This window comes from Xenopus laevis, chromosome 2L, assembly GCF_017654675.1.
Source record: "Xenopus laevis strain J_2021 chromosome 2L, Xenopus_laevis_v10.1, whole genome shotgun sequence".
Taxonomy (NCBI): Eukaryota; Metazoa; Chordata; class Amphibia; order Anura; family Pipidae; genus Xenopus; species Xenopus laevis.
Window position 1 is genome coordinate 109,606,347 of NC_054373.1, and position 16,829 is coordinate 109,623,175.

Below are 16,829 nucleotides of genomic sequence, written 5' to 3' on the forward strand. Positions count from 1 at the left end.
TAACATTTTTTAGCATATTTAAAGCATCATTACTACCCTCATGGGCCACCAGACGGCGCAGACCTGCTCCTCCGATCAGCTATGCCATGGTGCATTGGCAAATGCGCCTGCCCGCTGTGTGACAAAGCAAATTTGGAAGCCAGGAGGGGGCCCTGGTGACTACCAAGAGGGCCCTTCGGGTTGCAGCCCCAGTGGGCTCTGATCCTTCAGTCTGACCCTAAATATTCCTACCCTATTACTACACAACCATAAAATCATATTTATAAAGAGCGAAAGGTACCAACTAACCATTTCAGTGAAAGAAGGCATTTTTGCTCTAAATCCTTAAAAAAAAGAGAGCAAAGATGAAACTATATTTTAAAAAGTTGCAGTTCATAATTGATCCACTTTCCTTTTTTAAAGTAATCAATCACCTGCTTAGACAGCTGTATTCCACTTTACTGTCTTTTTCACAATAGACTAAATACTTCCAAGAATAAATTGTGGTTGTTGAAAATTCTGTTTTCATTATGTAGTGGCTTTAAAAGAGAATATTCCCCAGGCTGCTTAATTTTTAGTGGGTGGTATGAGAAAGGATGAGACATATGCCACCAATTTTGATGCAAAAAAAAAGTTACTTAACAATGTATGCTGTTAGCAATATTGTTTTCATTTGCATAGCTGGAAATTTTATACAAACCATGTTTGTAAATTAATATTTCTCTGTAATAATAAAACAGTACCTTGTACTTGATCCAAACTAAGATATAATTAATCATTATTGGAAGCAAAACAAGCCTATTGGGTTTATTTAATGTTTACATGATTTTCTAATAGATTTAAGGTATGATGATCCAAATTACGGAAAGATCCATTCAATCCAGAAAACCCCAGGTCCCAAGCATACTGGATAACAGGTCCCATACCTGTATTTTAAATATTGTTGCTGTACATAAAAAAAGTTAATAGGTCATTATAATTAATCTTAAATGAAGACTAATCAGCAGGAACATAGGAAAAGTTTGCCCTAGCCCAGCATTGCATAGGAACTAGTTAGCAGACTTTGCTGCTCTAGGATAATTAGAATGATAAAAGAAAACATGTAACTATGACTGCTATAGGTCATGCGCCAAAGGCAAAGTTAAACCTTAGTAAGGCCTCTTCCTTTCCTTTCAGCATCTAGGCTCCTAACCTGGTAATGAATCATGCTATTTAAGATTTCAGACATTTCTTAGACTATTAATGAGATAAGTTATTGCCATTGTCCACAGCAACATATGTGCTATGCAATCTTACTTACCATTGCTCTTTACAGATACTATACAAGAACTTACATGAAAAAAAATCGTACTGTTGATGACAACTAGGCCATAATGTCATGCCATATATTTTTCCAGTTCTTTTGCATGGTTTACAATGAATGTTTTTAGTACAATCCTGAAATTATTAGATTAGTAGATGAAGCAAAAATCTATTTTTAATAACATTTTTAAATGTTTTTTTCCCTTACCACAGTGAAAAAGAATAACTTGAAAGTGCACATAAATGCGACTGGAAACACACTTGTTATGAAGTTTCTTCGTCCAAATGAAAACCTGAAACTTGAAGGCTTCGTTTTGGGATATGGGAGCAATTTTTTTTCAAACCAATACATTCAGTGGCCAGAAAATGGAAAGTCTTACCTAACAGAAGTTGGTAAGTATCAATAAACAATCATATTCATTTTTAAGAATTCTGAATGTAGAGCAGAATGTAAATATATATACATAAGCTAACATAACATGCATACATAAGAAATAATTATAGTAGTACTCACCAGTACCAGGAAATTCACAGTAAAGGTAAACCATGGGTCATGAGTTTCATCATCATTCATGATTTCTTCATTCAGTATAGGACAGAAGCTATGATTTAGAGTAAATGTAGAGCAGTTCATAGGCAATCAGCCAGCACTCGCCAAGTTTTCCAAACTATCAAAAATAATAAAGGTACACGTCTAACAGTGTCCACTTCAACCAACTTCAAATGTCCCAAACATTTGTCCAGATCAAAAAGCCATGAGAAGCAAATAAAGGCTTTTTAAATATACTCCTTGATGGTGCTGTCTGCTACATTTGGAATGTAGAGCAGTTCTAATTGAGCAGTTCTAATTGTACCACAGGTACAAGTGGCCATGCCATGGATATGTAGTAATAAAAAATACAACATTCATTTCTTTTTATGTTTATTGGCATAATAAATGTACAAAGTTATGTAAACCTGTTTTAAAAACAAACTAGAATTATTAAATACGGTACTGAATTATGTTAACTATTATAATGGCAAAGTAACTAAACAGAACACCACCATATTTCTCTTTTACTGTGCAACATACGTTTAGACTTGTTCATGGTGCAGCACCTGAGGCTTAGACTTTTATTTGACATCAATTCTCAGTATAATGTGTCAGAATGTCAGAAGGGAAAATGCTGGAAAAATATAGTACAGTTTCCCTTGGATTAGTGTATTCCTAAATGTTATAATGAAAGCTACTAATATCCATTAAGCATTTTAATCCCCGTTTAAAACAGTAAATGGTACCAGTCTAATAATGGCAGCTTTTCAAATAGTATCAATTTAGAATTAAGGTTAAAGGGAATATAAGGTACTGTACATAAGATGCACTGTAGTGCCACAAAATATACTGCAAAAAAAAATCTCCCTGGATCAGAGCTCAGAAAGGAAATCCCAGGGGTTCATCTGGCTGCCCATGCAATGCCCTTCTACAGAAATTCACAACTGAAACAGAGAGACTGTACCATGTATAGTCTCTCTGAATTAAGCTACTGAATATCTGACATCATGTAACAAAGTTAGATTCATGTGACATGTGCTTTTAAGTGGGGACAGGAATACAACTTTTTCAAGGCATTTGAAAATTTCTGGTGGTGATTTGGGTCCATAGAGCTTTGCTGTCCATCCCTCAGGTTTGCTATCTATGTATGCTTGGAGTTATAGTTTATCGGCTGGATAAAATTACATTTAGCAAAATTCATATTTTACCTTGACAGGCCAGTCCAGTTCACAATGCTTCATATTTACTTCCACAGTTGTCTACTTTTTGATCATCTACCTATCACCTTGATAGCTTCTCTGACCTGATTATGTTGGGATTTCATCTGCAATTGTATTACAAATACACTCTTTTTATAGGTCTTTTAGAGGTCTGTCCATCCAACTGTAAGGGCTTTCCAATAACCATGCATCTGAAAGGTTTCTATCTTGTTAATGTTGTCCTTTTTCAGAGTTTACCCATATATCCAAACAGATGAAACTAATGCCTATGATTTCTTTGCTCATAGCAAGGTCTATGACCCCAGTCAAAAGTTTAGGGGCCACCATCACAAACATAAAAGTTCAATAGGAACTTCATCCCATGTAAATAAGGAACATTATAAATACTATTAATTAAAACTTTTCCAAAACTTTTCAAGTTACTATTCACTTTCCCCCTTTCGGTGTCTTGATGCAAGAGTCAGATTTTCACAGTTAGGCTATTATAAATTGGTATGTTCTCTCTTTGCCTTCCTCCTACTTCCTGTTCCAAATTTCACGCCATTGCTCTTATTGAAGCAGGGAAACCCTGGAGCTACAGCCACCAGGGGTCTTGTGCCAGGGTTCCCAGAGCAGCCTGCATCAATCACCATAATGCAAGTGCACCAAAACAATAGGTTGCAGACATTACACTTATGCCAAATGCCAGAAATGATACCAGCTGGACAGGGCAATTGTGTCTGATTCGCACTGCAGTTCAAGGGCAATTGTTCCATTTCTATATATCAGTTGCAGTTGCCCCAAGTGAATCTCCCCCTGAAGATCACAATTACACAGGAAAAATGGGGCAAAATGTTGCATTGTGGGGAACACAGATGGCAACTTAACTTACTTGGGCTTCTACACTTCCTGTCATAAATGATTGCTGTATTGCTGTAAGAATCAATAATAAAGTGAAAGAAATCAGAGAATTAAAATGTCTGTCTCAGATACCAACTCTTCTCAGCCCCTTGTCATTAGAATACATTAAGGACTTTATTAAGCACTGGCAATTTTCACGTCATTGAAATAAGCAACAACTATGCTGTTCTGCATCACATTATGTGATAAGAGTTTCACTTCTTTGATAGTTGCAGCAAATCATTTTCCCCATTTGCACATTTTGCCAAAAACATTTAGACTTGCCAGATTCCTTAGCTTCTAGCAGCTGGAATCACAAAAACTGATTTCTAAAAAAATGTTTCAGAAAAATGACAGTACAGAAGAAATGTATCATATAAATAGATATCTATGTATAGCGATATCACACAGAATAATGTTAGAAGTACAAACAGAACTTTGTGCAGTCCATAAGTATATATATATATATATATATATATATATATATATATATATATATATATATATATATATATATATATATATATATGTGTGTGTGTGTGTGTGTTCCAACATTGCAAAGAAGATTCCCACTCACAGGTCTCACAGTATATAAATGCACATTTATTTCTGAGACTAACATTTTAGGCTTGGCCCACCCTTTGGCCAAGTTAAAATCTAAACACTATGCTTTAAAATCGCTCATGAACAGGAAAAGGGATTTGAGTGACATCATTATGATATCACTGTTGTTAGATACAGGTACCATAAATGCAAATATGATATATAACATATAAAATATGTGAATCAAACATTTTTTCTCAACACAGTCAATCCCGTGCAATTCAATGCAATGCAAAATGGGATAAAGAGCAGCAAAGCAAACCAGTATTTCAAATTATTTACATTGTTGGAACAGACATTGTTACTGCTGCTGTTGTCAGGCCTGTAGTATAAACAGTCTTTTTGCTAATTCGTACTGTATAATTCAGCATACTGTAATATTCCTTACTAACTTTATAAAAACTGTTGTACAAATAATGCTGACTTGTGCAATTTTCTCCAATGACATTTGTGCAAATTCAATGCAATGCATTCTTGATCATATCCAGCAAGAGTACACTCGGGGGGGGGGTAGTCTGTGTTATTAGAATTTATGTTGTCAGTGTGTCTAGTCCAATAGTCTTATACTGACATGCAATAAAAGTTGCAAAGAGAATAATTTGCACAAATAAGCATTAAAAATTCACATTTTGCAATGTTATATTTTTCCTTACACTGTTATTGCAAATTAAGAATTTAAGAAGTTCTTGAAGGTGTCGTAATCTTTTGGAGTACACATAACAACTTTTTCACTAAGAAGCTTTATTATACAGTATACAGCTCTTGCGCAAACAGTAAAATTCGCCATCTTTTTTACACTGTCGGAAGTGGTCAATAAACATTTTCTGGGTAGACAAAAGCTATATTGAATTTGTGCAAAGAAAAATGTGTTGCATTGCAAATACTTATTGATTTTTTTTAAATTGCCCCATATGTCTGTAAAAGTAACCAACCATAACATCTTACTGTGTATGATATGGGATTTTGCGTTCTCCCCATGTCTGTGTGGGTTTTTCTCCAGATACTCCTGTTTTTTCCCCACACTCCAAAAACATACAGACAGGTAAATTGGCTCCTAACAAAAAAAATTATCTTACTGTGTGTGTGAATGTGAAAGGTTCCACAGATTGTAAAACCTGCTGGGACTGGTGTGAATGTTGTATAATTTAGGTGAAATCCTGTGTAAATGTGTTGGTGCTATATTAATATCAGGAAATAAAAATGGGATAGATTTTCAACACCATTTTTTAGCACCTAAAACCACCTATGTCACTTTCTATTCATTAAGATTGAAATGGCCTGACTCAACAAGTACAGAAAGTTCTCAAGCCAAAAACACAGATAAAAAAATGCAGAAGAGAGGAAATGTTCTGTTTGCATTAGCCCCAAGCAGAACAGCAGTAGCTTAAAAAATAAGGAGCGGTGAGGAAACTGCACTGAACATAAGATCCTAATTTTGCATCAATTTATACCTTGTGATAATAAAACTGAAAGACAAAACATGGAACACATAGAGCAGATGTAAACACTAAAAATTCTGAATAACCAAAGAGAAAACAGGTAGATCACATTGAGGACAAACAGAAACAACACACAGCATCAACAGACCTGACAGAATCAGAGGCCACACAGCAGACTCTAGAGACATCCCTGCATCATGTCCCAGTCCTTCACACTCCTCACTGGAGACCCTGAGAGACTTCCTGTCACAATTAGAGAGACATTTCCTTCAACTTGGAACCTAGGTGAGAAAAAAATTTAATTGAGCAGCTTCAGTTAAGGGAATTGATCACTAAAATCTGAACACAAGAAATCTGCTTCAGCAGAAAAATGTCCTTCTTAAATGGAAGGGGAATTTTTTTTATAAAAAAACAAATAGCGTCCCAAAAGCTTGATACAACATTACAAAAGTAGCCTGTGGCTACTGCATCTAGTGACCGACCAGAACCTCAGGGATACAAAGCAAAGAACAGAACCCATATAAAGCACAGAGAGCCATGGAACCATCATTTATCACAGCAGAAAAACAACCATATTATCTTGAAAGCCATCACAAGACACTGCCACTGCCTCCAACATACCATACATGGTCATGGTCATCTTACACACATGCACAAACAACATCAACAATCAGCAAGACATTGGTTAACAATCAACAAGACATTGCAGGCAAATTATTACAATGCAATAATAATACTGCCCTTCTTACTTCCAAGGAGGGGTAAATCTCATAACATCACACAGGGTATCAATGTAGAGCTGGTAGCAAAAAATGCTCCATCTCAAGCACATATCTGACACAGCGTGCTTCTATAACTCGTAATAACTTTTCTCATTGTGAATAGTTTTTCCACAACCGACTTTTATTACATTCCCCCGTATAAGCGCCTTTTTTTTTTTTTTTTTTGATGTGCAACAATTTTCTTCACCCATTGGAGTCTATGGGTGTCGTTTTCCTGGCGGAACTTGGAGAATAATTTTGCTCATCACTATTTGACAACAAATGCAAGGCAATAAAAAACCCTTACTGACAACTCAGACCTGAAGGTAACCCACAATGACATAAAGAAATAATAAAAACATATTCTTATAAATGAAAAACAGAATGATATCTCCAGTAACTGACAACTTGAGGTTGCTCTGCAAGATAACTCATTCTGGGAGATACAGAATCACATTGGTACCCGAAAAACATCCACATACAAAATAGCAACATCTGGCTTAGTAATTTCAAGGACCTCTACAAAGATATCCCACCAGTAGAGAAAACCCCAGAACAAAAGTATATTAAAAAATTTAAACCCCTTTGGATACACCAATCACGCCCCAGGAAATAGCAGAAAGTCTTACAGTGTGAAAAATCCATCAGTAGAGATAGAATCCTTTCAGAGAGTATTATATACAGCTCCCTAGAAACCAACACTGCAATAACAAAACTCTTGAGTCTGGTCCTTAGTGTAGGCTACTTGCACAGGTGTGGAACCAAAGTCTCATAACACCTACTGTATCTACAAAAGTGGGATGCAGTATAAGCCAGCCAACTACAGACAGATTCAGGCACAGTCTATGCCTAACTATCTTACCACAGATCATAAGACAATTCTAGAATTAAAACATTCTACATAGCTTTTATTCAATTGAGTTCCTTCTTTAAAAACTTTAGAAGTAATAAATCTTAATGCCCCAATGCAATCTGATTTACTGTCTCAGCATTCAGATTTTTCTTCTCAGAAAAATTCTGTAACTACTACAGCAGACATGTAATTAACAGTTTAAAGGCGACAGGTGAGACATTTTTCCCTGCAGCTTTGCTGTTTTACATTATTACTACAATTTACACTGATCACTTGTACAAGATCAAATCTAATTTTTTGGCTTGTTTCCAGGTATATAAAGTTTAACATTTGAGTTATAGTTATTTGAAATTCAATATTTCATGTTTCTGCAACAAGTATAAACAGAAAGAAAAAGTAGTTTGCAAACTAAAATGTGGAAGAACAGTAGAGTGACAGAAGCAGTTTTTATATTAAATATCACATCGTCTGTTTTCTTTATATGATGTAAGATAAAGTTTTAACATATACAGTACAATACTTTACTTTAGCAGGGAATAAAAGTATCTGCTTTATATAACTAGGATTGCTCTGTGCATTAGTATAAATGTTAGAGATGTAGGATTAAGCTAAGGCAAATATTTGGATATATGTACATTATGTACATCTGCAGCATTAAGGGAAAAGAGTCTACAGAGCCAGATGTTTTATTATTATGTAAGTTATAATAACTTATAATTTATTCTGAGATCAGAAAATAAATGAATGTAACTGAAGCATTTTTATTTTATCGTGTGTGGAAAAAAAGCATTAAAAGTGCCCATCAGATGCATTTTATTATTTTTTGTGAATTTTGTAGCAACGTGAAACAGACCATTTAAGGTCATCACTGCAGGCAACTGAATAAATGTAGGGAAGAAGGCTTAGAAGAACAAAAGCAACTAGTGTTAGGTACAAGAAAAATGAAGTGCAATGCTGCTCACACAAGCTAGTACACAGTTTTGCACCTAGTGTTTGCACTTCTAATGGTAATGACTTGGGCAGCATTAAAGTCTTCTGTCATCCCCCCAGAACATTACTCAATTAACTACCCTTCAAAATTCACACAAAGTCCAAGATAGATTTGAAAGGCCACAGTTTTATTTTACAAAACAACCATTACACAATATATAGAAATCATTAACCAGAACCTTGCCAGAATGCTTGTCGACACTCTACAGGAGTGAACGGGCCAGCCACCAGACACAGCCACATTCTGATGGGCAAGTGGGAGCAGGTATGCCTCACTCCACACCACTACCTCCTGGGACCAATACCCATCGAGGTGCTGAATTGTTCTCTATTATATCGGAGCACCTGAGTCCCTACCCACCTGTCAAGCATTGCCACCTGTAACTACACACAAGCTGTGACAACCGAATACCTCCTTACCCTGTTCTGCCAAAGCTGGAAAAGGAAGTACAATTTCCTGTGACCCCTTCTCTCTTTGTTCTTTCTGTCCGGGAGCTCCATATAACATAATATTATCTTTCCAATCACTGTCTGTGTCCACCAAGGGCATCAACAGTAGGAGAATCCATGAATCTCAACCGCTAGCTGCCCATTCATGCTATCGGCTCAGAAATACAGTTACCTCAACAACGCCAAGTGACAAGATTAACTTTCCTGCAACCAGCTTAATACTAAAAACTTCTTTAGGCACATATAGCTATGTCACAGCAAATCATACCCAAGATCCAAATTCTAGACGGTAAGAAAGAAAGCTGCCGTATTTAAAGTAATACCTAAAGTACTACTGCTTATTTAAGACAGATGTATAATAGTCACTTCTAAAGCTTGCTATATGTACATGTCCAGACTTGACTTGACTACAAAATCAGGGGCTAGCTACAAGAAACAGTATTTTAGTTGATTTTTCAGCCAGAGAGAACAGAACAATAGAATTTGGTCATTACTGGGGATTACAGTATTATTTTTCAGGGTTATAGGATACCTTAAAGGGTCAACCAGTGTATGGCCACCTTTAAATTGAACGTTAATGTATTTAATGGTTCCATATAATGATCCATTCAAGTCTGTTTGGCGGCTTGATTAGGCAGTAGTGAATACAGCTCTGCAGGATACCTTGGGTTAACTAAGCACTTCAGCTGACAAAACTTAACAGTAGCTATGTAACGCTAGCTAAGAAACTGCTCCTATTAATGACATCTTAATCTCAAAAATCTCTAAAGCAAAGCTTATGGCAAACACTTTTGGCAGTCAGGAACCAGGGAAGAGATGTAAATGATCCAAGTTAAAGAACCACAAGGAAACACAATTGGGGCAGATTCACTAAAGTTCGCCAGTGTGACGTCATTTCGTAACTTCGCCAATTCGGGAGCTGGCGTAAATTCGCTAGCGAAGTGGACCAACTCTAGCGCTACTTCGCACCCTTATGCCAGGCGAAGTTGCGCTATGGCGAATGGGACGTAACTACGCTAATTCACTAACTTGCACATGTTACTGAACGTTACCTCTTGCGCCAGACTTGCCTTCGCCACCTCAGACCAGGCGAAGTGCAATAGAGTAGATAGGGATTGCTTCAAAAATAGTTGAAATTTTTTCTAAGTCACAAAAAACGCTGGCGTTTTTTCCTTTTTTAAGGGTGAGAGGCTGAAAAAGATCGTAAATTTTTTTGGGGGTACCCTCCTTCCCTCCTACATTTCCTAACATATGGCACCTAAACTATACAGTGGCCACATGTGTAGGGCAAAATAACAACTCTATTTTATTTTATGAAGGTTTCCCAGGCTTGTGTAGTGTAATGCTACATATATGTCCATTAAACTTTAACTTGGTGCCGTATGCAAATTAGGCATCGCTAGAGTAACTTTGCTTTGCTTGACGAATTAACGCTTGTGCAAATTCGCTACTGTTCGCCTCCCTGAGCGCAACTTCGGAATTAGTGAATTAGGCGCCCTGGCGAAAATTCGTCTGGCGAAGGCGTCGCTAGCGCATTTTAGATGCTTAGTCAATTTGCCCCAATGTATGTTATATATTCATATAGACAAGGAAATCCACACTCATAGGACCTGAACAAAAATATAACTTCACGCAGAGCCAAAGGTTTCAACTGTTAAACCAGACTTTCTCAATGTCCTCAGCATAGTAAGTCCATGTGCACCTATTTGTCCCATAAAATGAAAATAAAGCAATATAAAACAAAGCTAGAAAATAACTAATTAAAAAAATAAAACACTTCATTAAAATGATGTAATACTATTTTTCTTAATTCTCCTAAAAGACTTCTACCATTCATATAATTTACAGTAGAGGCTGTATAATGAATCATATATTTGTCATTCTCTGACATCTGAGTGAAAAATACAAATGCCAACACAAACCCTTATATGTAAATAAAGGAATTAGATGGCAACCAATCAAACTATTGCTTTTATCTTTCAACCTGCAACTGGCTGAAAAAAGCCACTAACCGATTGTCTGCCATTGGTTACTGCCCAGGTACAAATTTGCCTACTGATGATAAATAAGCCCTATTATCTTCATACAATCTTTTTAACTAAGGACTATCTTGCCACCCATCCTCTCCCCCACCCAGAGGTTCCAATGATCTTACCAAACAATCTCTTGTAAAAACTGCCTCCAGCTCCTGAAAAAATCCTCATTAAAAGGGAAAATAAACTTTCCTACCACAGAAGCTTTGGACCAACCCATTAAAATGCTGAGGCTGTTCACTGAACTTATGTGGTTCAACCTAACTACATTCTAATTCAAGAACTTTGTCAGCCAATTGTGTTCTGGCCTTATAAAATTGAAACTGCTCAGAAAAATATTAATATAGTATACGTTGAATTAAAAATAGTTTTTAAAAAATGAAAATTAACTATAAATAACTATTGGATGTCAATAATAAAACAAAAGAATAGGTGTATACTACTAACCAAAAAAAATAAAAGGTTGAACTTGATGGACGTGTGTCTTTTTTCAACCTTACTTACTATGTTACTCTGTTACTATGTAAATTTAGGCCAAATGGGATGATGTTAGATTATATAGGTTTTACAATTTATGGTAACGATAGCGCTTTTTTGGAGTAAAAACTGATAAAACTGTAAACTAAATTGTTAAACTAAGCCTACATGCTATCAATGATGGGTCTAAGCAGGGATCAACACATGGACCATTCTGTATATAAAGTGTGCAAAGTTGAAAATCAATCAGAATTAAGCACCAAGAACTCCTCAGCTGATAATAGTACTGTTCGAGGATTTTAATAGTGTATTGAAGCTTACACCTGACACACTCATAAAGGTCAGTGAAATGGAATGAATGACTGTTGACTATTGTCAGTGCATAATATAGCTAATTTTAATCTTGCTGCCTAAATACATTATTTTGTACAGTGTGCACACTGAAGGAGATCTATAGATTGCGTTATACATACATCACAGTTTCTAGTCAGTAGAATTGTGCCCCAATAGGATAAAGCAATGAGTGAAATGACATTTTTTAAATAATTATGAACCAAAACAGTCGACAGAGCATGTTAAGGGAAATGTATGTTTGTTGAAATAGACTGACTACAGGATGTGGAATAACAGATTTAGGTTTCAGTGTAATGCATGCTGTAATTAAATGAGGCATCCCAATCTTGTGAGCAATGATCTGTTTTCATTAAACTTGTAGGCAAGGGAAAAGAAGTATTTGCCCTGAATAGTTTCAGGGCTTTACAATCTTATGCTGGAATTTGATTTAAATTTTTTTTCCATCTTTACTTCTTTTCTTAAATAAGCAGCTTTATAAATCTACTGAATATGAAGCAAAATATGGAAGAATATATATTTTTTCTAATTCTTAAGATTATCTGACTAAAACAAAACAACACGGGAGGCCAATTTATTAAAGGTGGTAATAAAACTAAGATGTAATTAATTTGTATTGGAGGCAAACAATCCTTTTGGGTGTATTTAATGTTTAAATGGTTTTGTAGTAGATTTAAAGTATGGAGATCCATATTATGGAAAGATCCCTTATCCGGAAAATACCAGATGCCGAGAATTCTGGATGACAGGTCCCATACCTGTGGTATAAACATGGTACAGTCTATTTGAAAATTTGCTCTTTCACTGATGTATTTTAAAGCAAAAAATGATGGTCCCAAGAGACTCAGTTAGCCAACAGGAAGCAATTCCCTGGTGATCCTTATAAAAAAAAACCTTAGTTTGCCTAACCTGATAATTAATAAAATAACACAGTATTGTGCAATCAGTGGAAATTATTGCTGAGTATTTTTTTGGTCTATCTGTAGCTTTCAATTTTAAAAAGTCTTGTAGGATAACACAATTAGAGGATCATAATATGAAAAAGTAGAAAAGAGATACTGTACATGACCTCAACAGGTTTGAGATGTAGTATTTTTGGATTTTTAGCAGCTTTGGGGTATAATAAATTTCTAAAAAGTTGAGGGGTTTTTTCCATGAAAAATTAGAGTTCCCCCCTAAAAACCTCAACCAGGAAAAATAGAGGTTTAATAAATGGACCCATATGTGTTGAATTCTTAATCCAGGCAAATATTTGTACAGATATGGGACCTGTTATCCAGAATGCTTGTGACCTGGGTGTACCTTAAGTCTGCTAAAAAAAAATCACTAAAAAGTTAAATAAACCAAATATGATTGTTTTCCTTCAATAAGGATTAATTATATCTTATCTGGGTTCAAGTACAAGGTACTATATTACTACAGAGAAAAAAAGGAAATCATTTGTAAAATTTTTAAAAAATTTTCAATTATGATGATTAAAATGGAATCTATTGGAGATGGTCTTCCCATAATTCAGAGCTTTCTGGGTTTCCAGATAATGGATCCCATGTATTAATAAGTTGTTTTGTGTTGTCTCTGCATGTCTTCATTAAATTACTATTATTTGATTCCTGTACTGCTGTATCAGTGAGTATTTATTTTATAATATTCCATAATCCGTAATACTCAAACTGGAAGCCACCAAAGTCAAGTTATACCTTTAATATCTCATATAGTAAAGTGCCAGTTTTTGTATTAATGACAAAAAAGTGTGTGATGCTACTAAAAATCATTCGAATATTCAACCATTCGATAGTCGAAGTACTGTCTCTTTAAAAAATACTTCGACCACCTACATCGCCACCTAAAACCCTACCGAGCACCAATGTTAGCCTATGGGGAAGGTCTCCATAGGCTTTCCTATCTTTTTTTGATCGAAGGAAAATCGTTTGATCGATGGATTAAAATCCTTCGAATCGTTCGATTCGAAGGAATTAATCGTTCCATCGAACGCTTATTCCTTGTTCGATCGAACGAATAGCGCTAAATCCTTTGACCCTCGATATTCGACCATTAGTAAATGTGCCCTTTAGTGTTCAGTAAGACCAATAATTTGAGCCTGCAGTAGAGCTGGTGAGTACCAGTGTATCTCAAAGTAAATGCAAATAGCTTTCATGGCTTGTTTCTGACTTTTATGGATAAAAAGTTATTAATCGTTGGTATATTTAGTGAATAGACTACCTATACAATAAGATGTGTAATGTGTTTTGGCAAACATAAAAAAGATTAAATAAATTGCTTTACATACTGTATATGTTGGTTTCGGCCAAGTGATCTACACTTTGTAAATCAAACCATACATTAAATCAAAATGTGTTATATAGTGGGAAGCTGAACCACAGCTGTGTGCATTAGTATTCTGAATATATGGTTTAGGCAAACATTCTCGTTATTTCAGAATACTCAAAACAGATGGTTTAAAGTTCTAGCAAACAAATGTAATAGAATCCAAGAACTTTTTTCTCTCTGCATTGCTTGTGTTCTACCCAAATTATTGTACAGTGATGTAGTATATTTTGGTGCTTTATTAACCAATAATAGGCCAGATTCAATTCAGGGAGAAAAATTTATCTCATGGTTTATCACGTGAAAAATCATAATTTTGGGGAAAAAACTTTTCTCTAAATTCAGTTTTTTTCCCATAGATTTCAATAGAGTTTTCACATGATAAACCTTAAAATAAGTTTTTCTGAATTTAATTTCATTACTTATTGAATCTCATCCGTGAGTTTTTTCATGATATACCATTGTCTCACTTAATTGAATCTGGTCCATTATTGGTAACAACATTTATTCTCATAATGGGTGGTGAGAGTTTTGTTATGATTTGAGTGCTACTGATGAATGAAAGCTGCCATGTTTGCATATTAATTGTGTAGCACCTTAGCAGTTAAGGGTAAGTACATGTACCTCCTTTTTACTTTTTTTAAGCTTTGGGCTTCCTTGATTACATTTAAACCTTCTCTTTTTGAATGCTCATCAGTTGCTCTCAGTATTTTATTGAAAGTATTTCTGAATTTTCTCATCTAGCCCCTTTCAACAGTTATATCTACCTCTTTCTATAGTAACTTGCTAAAAGAACACATCTTACATAGGAAGCATAGATGTGTTAACCTCCTTTTTAGTGTAATCAATTAATTTCCTTCTAAGCCTGATATGTGGCCATGTTTTAAAAGGCTTATACAGTTTTATATACATTGGCGTAAACATGTTGCAGTACACTTGTAAAATATTTCCCTGATTTTAGACCCTTTTAAAACCTGTAGGGCAATAAAGTCCATTTTGCTTAGTAGATAAGAGATATAGTGTTTAGAATACAATTACTGTTGTACTAAAGTAGTCTGGGATCCCAATCAGGAAGACTCATCAATTCTGGGTTAGTTGACATGACTGTATTCAAAGATAATTAAGGAAGATAAGAATAACCAATACAAGTAAAGAAGCATTTTATGATTTTACTAAAACCTTCATATTCAGATTAACTTTTTAAAAATACATTTTAGAATGTACTAAAACTCGATTTTTTTTCTGGTCGGGCTTTTAAGGGGCAAAAACTGGAATTTTTTGTTGGAAAAAAAGACGAGAATTTTAGAGATATATAATTCAATGGCAGATGTCCCTTTCCAATTTGAAGATCTTGTGATTTGCGATGGGTTTAGCCCAATAAAAAAATTTGAAGTTTACCAGCAATAACCTGAAAAAATCAAACAGTTCAGGACATAGATCAAACATTTTAGAACTGTTTAATGCCCCTAGAACTAAAGAGTAGATGGTAGATATACTACAAGAACATATAAAAAAATGTTTTGAAAAGTAGTCTGTAGTAGGTAGTAAGAAATAGTGCTAAAGCTAAATGCAAATGAGATTTAGTAAATATCTTACTGTAGATCACCTCTTTTGTGCTGGCTTGCTTTAATTTAGTTAGTTGGGAGCATAAAAAGCCACTTTCCCATAAAAAAACAAACTAATTTGGTGTAAGTAGCAGCTGTTGATGCCATATGTGACATGAACTCAAATGAACTGCTCAAAGTGTAGTTGGGCTTTCATTTACTAAGGGGCCGATTCACTAACTTCGAGTGAAGGATTCGAAGTAAAAAAACTTTGAATTTTGAAGTGTTTTTCGGGCTACTTCGACCATCGAATGGGCTACTTCGACCATCGTGTACGACTTCGACTTCGAATCGAAGGATTCGAACTAAAAATCGTTCGACTTTTCGATAGTCGAAGTACTGTCTCTTTAAGAAAAAACTTCGACCCCCAAGTTCGCCATCTAAAAGCTACCGAAGTCAATGTTAGCCTATGGAGAAGGTCCCCATAGGCTTGGCTATCTTTTTTTGGTCGAAGGATAATCCTTCGATCGTTGGATTAAAATCCTTCGATCGCTCGATCGAACTATTTGCGCTAAAATCCTTCGACTTCGATATTCGAAGTCAAAGGATTTTAATTCCCAGTCGAATATCGAGGGTTAATTAACCCTCGATATTGACCCTTGGTGAATCAGCCCCTAAAAGTCACTTATGACGACGGAGGGAGGGGAGAATGACGGAGGGGTGGGTGACAGAGGGAAGGTAGGGGAGTAAGACTGAGGGGTACAAACACGGACTAGGTGTAGGCAGAAGACAATTTTAGAGGTAGCTGCCCAGCGCCCCCCTATCATTGCGCCCTAGGCAGCTGCCTCTTTTGCCTATCCCTAGTTCCGGCCCTGTAGCCAATATAGGTAATACTTTTGTATTTGTTTGTTTTTTATTTGATAAAAACATTGAAACCATATTCGGAAAATATGGAAAGGGCAACCTCAAGTAAGTCATACTTATTTATTAAGGAACATAGTTAAAATAAATACAGGTACGGGATCTGTTATCTGTATATACAGAAAGCTCCAAATTCTTGAAAGGCCATCTCCCATAGACTCCATTTTATC

At 35.5% G+C, this 16,829-nt stretch overlaps 1 protein-coding gene across 39 annotated transcripts in view; it reads left to right on the plus strand.

The window, feature by feature from the left end:
• Window positions 1–16,829, plus strand: part of LOC108707524 (target of Nesh-SH3) — a 181,819-nt gene that overhangs the window by 47,607 nt on the left and 117,383 nt on the right. For all 39 annotated transcript variants that reach the window (XM_041582306.1, XM_041582307.1, XM_041582310.1 and 36 more), the window contains exon 2: window positions 1,495–1,674. In XM_041582306.1, the coding sequence (XP_041438240.1) occupies window positions 1,495–1,674 (180 nt within the window). The remainder of the gene's footprint in view (window positions 1–1,494; window positions 1,675–16,829) is intronic.